This window comes from Nerophis lumbriciformis, linkage group LG27 (genome assembly GCF_033978685.3).
Source record: "Nerophis lumbriciformis linkage group LG27, RoL_Nlum_v2.1, whole genome shotgun sequence".
Lineage (NCBI taxonomy): Eukaryota > Metazoa > Chordata > Actinopteri > Syngnathiformes > Syngnathidae > Nerophis > Nerophis lumbriciformis.
In genome coordinates, this window is record NC_084574.2 from 34,796,451 (window position 1) to 34,803,517 (window position 7,067).

The 7,067-nt window shown below is 40.0% G+C and overlaps 1 protein-coding gene across 1 annotated transcript; it reads left to right on the forward strand.

The window, feature by feature from the left end:
• Positions 1–281: 281 nt before the first annotated feature.
• LOC133624484 (uncharacterized) lies at positions 282–6,488 on the forward strand. Its single transcript, XM_061988076.2, has 10 exons — positions 282–440; positions 2,301–3,092; positions 3,211–3,639; positions 3,814–4,128; positions 4,218–4,426; positions 5,251–5,402; positions 5,619–5,861; positions 5,949–6,108; positions 6,175–6,247; positions 6,319–6,488. The coding sequence occupies exons 1-10, from the start codon at positions 377–379 to the stop codon at positions 6,336–6,338; spliced, it is 2,457 nt and encodes an 818-aa protein (XP_061844060.1). The 5' UTR covers positions 282–376; the 3' UTR covers positions 6,339–6,488.
• The last annotated feature ends 579 nt before the right edge of the window (positions 6,489–7,067 follow it).

Genomic DNA, 7,067 nt, shown 5'->3' on the forward strand with positions numbered 1-7,067 from the left:
TTATTTTTATTTTATGGTTTTTATCACTAATTTGCATTGAAATGAACACTGGTGTTCATGTTATGACAATAAATTATCATTTGATCCATTTTTCATTTTTGTGGGACATTGCAATGACTACAAAAGAGGTTAAGTTGTTTGTTCGGGTGTGTTTCATTCCGGTAAAGTGTATTGTGTGTTGTGTGCGCACTTGTGTTGGAGTGTGCTTAATATTATGTTTCTGTTTGATAACTTATTGTTTTGTAAGATTGTGTGCACATAAGACTGGCCTATAAATTCTGTCACTGTCTTCACTTGGAACATTCGGCTCCTGGTCCAGGTGACGCCAACAATTCTTGCAAATCCCTATTAACACGATCGGAGTGTTTGCGCCACTATGGGGATGTCTGGAGGGACTTTTAGGTTCCTCATCGTGCTGCTCGTCACGGGAAGGATTTCAGGTAGGATGTTAAAAATGTACTTTGACATCACAGTTGTAAGTATTCAGCACTACCATGCTACACAGTTACATCCTATTGCTATTACTATTACTGTAAATGTTGAACATCTCAGTTTTTTTAGTGCGCAAAAACCTTTTTAATCCAATTTTGTATTAAACAGCGACACTTACAAATCTTACTTATCATATTCACAAAACACAAAAATAATATGTCAATTTCACATGGAAAAAATATATTTTTGAACTCGTATCAGCATCTTTATCTTGATATCCAAAATGTTTTTTGGACTTCTTGGAGTTGACCTCTGCTCATTGATTGCAATCTAATGTTCCATTCATACAGTATGTATCATTTACTAATTTATCATCAATATAGTTCTCTATACTAAACTATATCACATGCATATAAAAGACAAAATTGTCAGTGGGATCCTAGAAGCACTTTTGCTGGCAAGTTGGTAAAATATAAAAAGTACATGAGCAATAAAAAAAAAAGTGCATTTAGTCTTACAGTAAATCTGTAAATTCAGGATCATCCATCCATCCATCCATTTTCTACCGCTTACTCCCTTTGGGGTCGCGGGGGGCGCTGGAGCCTATCTCAGCTACAATCGGGCGGAAGGCTAAGGAACACACTGGACAAGTCGCCACCTCATCGCAGAAATTCAGGATCAGTTACTGCATATTATTCATCCCTGTTTAAAATGTTAAAATCACTGAGGTTGACTTCCATTAATGTTAAACGGAAAAAAGTAGCAAAAATAATTGTCATTTTGATTTTTACTGATTTGTATTAGTGTTGTCCCGGTACCAAAATGTATTTCGATACTTTTCGGTACTTTTTGATACTTTTCTAAATGAAGGGGACCACAAAAAAAAGCATTATTGGCTTTATTTTAACAACAAATCTTACAGTACATTAAACATAAGTTTCTTATTGCAAGTTTGTCCTCAAATAAAATAATGAACATACAAGACAACTTGTCTTTTAGTGTAGTAAGTAAGCAAACCGAGGCTCCTAATTTAGCTGCTGACGTATGCAGTAACATATTGTGTCATTTATCATTCTATTATTTTGTCAAAATTATTAAGGACAAGTGGTAGAAAATGAATTAGTAATCTACTTGCTCATTTACTGTTAATATCTGCTTATTTCCTGTTTCAACATGTTCTATCTACACTTATGGTAAAATTTAATAATCACGTATTCTTCTGTTGTTTGATGTTTTACATTAGTTTTGGATGATACCAAAAATTTGGGTATCAATCCGATACCAAGTTGTTACAGGATCATACTTTGGTCATATTCAAAGTCCTCGGTACTTTTTAGAGGCGGCATAGTACCGAATATAATTCATTAGTATCGCGGTACAATACTAATACTGGTATTTTGCACCTGTTTGTGTGTTTGTTGGTCTGCACAACATGAGGTTTAAATGTTCAGTTAAACTTCTAAAATAAAATCAATTCCAACATGTAATGGAGTTTACTTCAAAACGGAATGAAAATCCAAACCCCTGGCACTGTTTGGTATCAGACGTTTTACTCAGGGCGGCCAATGAGTAAATTGGGGCCATTAGCAGAATTTGATTTGGAGCCAAGAAAAAAAACTATATTTCTTTTCCTATTCATCATAGGCACATTTGTGATCGGCAGACAATGGTGTCCACTAGCGCCACATAAAGGTTCTCAGTCTTGAGCTGGGTGGTGGTATTTAATTTAAAAAATACTACAGGGTTGATTTTGATATATTAACGCTAATAAATGCTCTTCGTCACTTATTGCACATAGGGATTGTGGAGTCCTTTTCAGAAATTAAAACAACAAACAGCCTGCATTTAACGCGGTTGATTTTTCTTAGGTTCAGTTGTTTCCAGCTGTGACACATGCCATGATGAAGCAACATGCCAGCAGTCACAGGAAAGGGGGGACTCCTTTACCGGCTTCTCATGTGTCTGCAAAGATGGCTTTTTGGGTGATGGTGTCACCTGTTACGATCGCTCTACCTGCAGCGACGGTTCATGTTGTCGCCGAGGTTACCAGTGGTCACCTGATAGCGGCTGTGTGGACATTGATGAATGCTCCCTCTCCGACTCATCTTGCACACTGCCTTGGGTTTGCCAAAACACAGCAGGCTCCTACGAATGCTTGACCCCTGCTTTGAATTCCAGATCTGGAATTTCATCACCTTCTGTCCAGTTCAGATGTAGGAACGCTTTGTGTCCAGCAGGCATGGACTGTATTGGAAATAATGGGACGCGTTGTGTAGACCCTTGTGAGAGCTACACTGTCCTCAACGATGACTGGCGTTCCACAGAATTTAGATACAATAATAGCAACCAGGCCAATTGTGACCGAAATGTTCAGTGGCAAGGTTGGTATCGTCTGTTTCTGGGGGACAACAGTGCACGTATTCCCGAGAGATGTATTGAAGAAAACATGTGTGGAACACATGCACCTCTATGGATAACGGAACCTCATCCCACACAATCGGGTGAAATTGTAACTCGCACTGTGTGTAATGCCTGGGCGAGGGAATGCTGCCATTTTGATTCAAATACCATCCATGTCAAGCTGTGCTCTCGAAGAGAGTCCAGCTACTACGTGTACAAACTTGTCAAGCCATCCACGTGCCGTCTGGCCTACTGTGCAGGTATTATTTCATTCAAGGCATTTTTGTAATACAAACATAGAATATAATCCAATTCGCATTGTCTGTAGGTGTAGGAACCAAATATCATTCAGTCTAAACAAAACTTTTTTGTGCTCAGAGGTTGATGTAATAAGTTCTTCAACATTGGAACCTGAAGTTCCACCAGTGGAGCCAACAACTACCACCAGTGAAGCGCCTCAATCTCCCTCAACAACAGTGCCCTCAGTAAGAGAGGGTGAGGTTCTTCTGGTAAATGGTGGAAACAGCTCCTGCGCCGGAAGAGTGGAGATCTTCCACCGTGGACAGTGGGGAACAGTGTGCGATGATATCTGGGACCTAAAGCATGCTGAGGTGGTGTGCAGACAGTTGGGCTGTGGCAGAGCCTTATCGGCCCCACACAGAGCCTTCTTTGGACAAGGCAGAGGACCCATTTGGTTGGACAATGTCAGATGCACGGGCAGTGAATCAAAGCTCAGTGAGTGCAAACACCAAGGGGTTGGCTCACACAACTGTGGTCACCAGGAAGATGCGGGCGTGGTTTGTGACGGTAAGAAGAAATAGGTTACAGACTTTGAAATCCCTAGTTTGGACCCACGTGGTGTAAAAATGTTAGTCAACAATCCTCAGATACAAAGTCTGCGGTTTGATCAATGTCATGATGTCATTAGTTCCAAAAAGGGTAGGCTGACATACATAAATGATATGTGTTTTTCTGTGTCAGCTGCTTCACCCTTGAGGCTGGTCAACTCTGACAACCGCTGCTCTGGAAGAGTTGAGGTCTACCATAATGGACAGTGGGGAACGGTGTGTGACGACGTGTGGGACCTCACCAACGCTAATGTGGTGTGCAGACAGTTGGGCTGTGGCAGAGCTCGGTCAGCACTGCACAGTGCAGCTTTCGGACAAGGTAGTGGACCCATCTGGTTGGATGACGTCCGTTGTTATGGCAATGAAAGTTCCATAGCGAGCTGCAGACATCGTGGATTTGGGAGACACAACTGTGTTCACAGGGAGGATGCAGGCGTCATTTGCGAAGGTGGCTTTAATTTATTTATTTATTTGAATGATAATTTGGAATATTACACTAAGGAAGGAAAATTGATGCCCCCATAATATCTTCTTCAGAGTCGGACGCTCCACTCAGGATATCTCGTCTTATGTGTGGCTCTGACAAAATACAAGTGGGCCTGAATTCAGTTAGCACAACAAGCGCTGGTTATAACCCACTCACTGGCAACCTGGCAGTCCACAACTGTTCCTGGGTCAGGGTGCAAGATGATGTCGTGTGGTACGAAGCTGATGCTCAGGCAGATGCTTGTGGAAACAAACTGACGGTAAAAACAAACACAATGTACTGTACTGTATTAGGTAGTTATGTATTTTATTTCCAAGCAAACAAACAATAACATTTGGTTATGATTCAACCATTTCTGTCGTTGGCACCATGCATGCTCATTTTCAACATGTAAGCATAGGAGTCATCTTAGATCATAAGTGTTGTAGATTGCCAGTCATCAGGTCTTGGTCATCAGCAAAGGTGAAATGGAAGCAACTGAACATTTCTTGAGTGTTGAAGACATTTCATCTTTCATCCTGAAGACTTCTTCACGTCTACATTTTAGGTGTGGACTTTCCTTCATTTATGTCCTTGGTGTGTGTATCGCCAAGGAGTGGTCACAATCGGTCAAATGTTGGCTTCACAGTCAGGAAATATAGGGTTCGAATCTCCACTTGGGTGTCTCTGTGTGTACTTTGTATGTTCTCCCTGTGCGTGCGTGAGTTTTCTCCAGGTACTCCGACTTCCTCCCACATTCCAAAAATATGCACACTAGTTTAGTAAGAGACTGAAATTGCATACTCACAGTATGAATGTGAGTATGAATGAATGTTTTTTGTGTGTGTCCTGTGATTGGCCTCTTACTCCAAGTCAGCTGGGATAGGCGCCAGCATACCTTTAACCCAAATGAAGACAATTGCTAAAGAAAATAAATGAATGAATGGATGAGAAACCTTATGGATAAATGATGAAACGTCTTCAACAAACAAGAAAGAGTCCAGTTGCCACCATTCAACCTTTGCTGACTCTCTTAAGTACCTCAATCATTAAGGACTGTATTTGAAATGTCAATGTTTCAAGTCATGATTTTGTGTTTTTCAGACCAACAGCACACATGCCATCTATTCCAACAGTTTATTCATCTATCCAACAATCAACACTTCCTTTTCTGTCCCTATGAGTCTTCCTTTCTCGTGTGCTTATCCCCTGGAAACAGAGAGCAGACTAAACGTGGCCATCAGGCCATTCCTGGCGTGAGTAGGCCATTCATCAATTGGGCGTTTATGATTTGTTATGATTTGCAATGATTTTAGGAAACATGTTGACTTAAAAGACATCCATGTGCTCTTGTTTTATAATTTATTTAGGGCTGGAAAAAATAATAATTGTGACCACTAAACTTTAGAATAATATTGTAAAGGAGAAGAACTAAGAAGTAGTTTATGAATTTATGTGTATTTCATTGACAGGTTGGAAGGCAGTGTTGTTGGTTCAGGTGCCAAAGCTAGAGCCTCCATGGTCCTGTTCCACAACTCCAACTATACAGAAGCTTATCCAGCAGGTGGGGTGGTCCTTCCAGTGGGCTCACCTTTATATGTGGGGGTCTCTGTGGACAAGAGAGATCCCAGCTTGGCAGTTGTTTTGGAGGACTGCTTCGCCTCTCATTTCTCAAACCCTGACATCCCTGAGCGATACTCCCTCATCTACAATAAGTATGTCTATGCTCAGTTGGGTAATTCAGCACCAAGATGCTTGGAGAATACTGATGATAAGTCATTGTCTTCCATTGTCTTCATCAGATGTCCCACTGACCGCCAACAAGTGTCAGTGGTTGAGAGCGGTTCATCCCTTCGGGCTCGTTTTTCTGCCCTGTTCTTTCTTCTTCAGGGAGAATATCGAAATGTATACCTCCACTGCAGCCTTAGCCTGTGTGACCGCAGGAGATACACCTGCATTCCGGTGAGTCACATTTCAATTCTAAGTCTGTTATTGTTTCTAATGTTTTGACATGCTCCCACCATCTAGTCTTGCACAAGGAGAGCACAACGCTCTGCCTCACAAATTCCAATCAAGCCACTGACCATTGGACCAATCACTTGTAAGTATGGGTTTCACTAATATATGGACATAATAATCATGTTATCACTCCTCTGTCTTCTTGATTTTCAGGGGACAATTCATCTGAGTGACATCAAGGCATTGAGCTCTTTGTTTAACAAAGTTGACTTTTTTGAAGTAATTAAAAAAAGATCAAAAACAAATCATCATGAAATTATTTTCTAATACTGGCAATCTATGGAGTTTTAATTATATGAAAATAAAGGAGCAGCACATTTTCATCCTCTTGGTCTTTATTACAGCAAGTGAATGTTTATGGTCTGATGTCAAATCTGTCCTGTGTTATATTACAGTAACTACTTATTTGTATATAATAATATAAAACTATACTATAATACAATTATGTAATATTACAACTCTGTTGTATTACAATGTTGTGATAGTGCAATTTTGTTATGCTTTTTCCTCCTAGGGAGATCCCTAAAAGTACACACTAAAAAATGTTGGGTTAAAAAATAACCCAAATTTAACCCAACTGCTGGTTCAGAAAAGGACAAACCCCTTATTTGAGTTATTTTAACTCAACATTTTGGGTAATTTTTCAACCCAACTTTTGCGTTGAATTATTTAACCAAAAAGTTGAGTTGTAATAACTTAATGTTGGGTTATTCCCAACCAAACGATTGGGTTTATTTATTTAACCCAAAAGTTGAGTTATGCTAACTCAATGTTGGTTGATTCATAACCCAACTATTGAGTTTAATTTATTTTAAACAAAAGCTTAGTTATGCTCATTACAATGTTGGGTTATTCCAAACCCATTGATTGGGCCACACAATTTAGCTCTCCTTGACCCAATA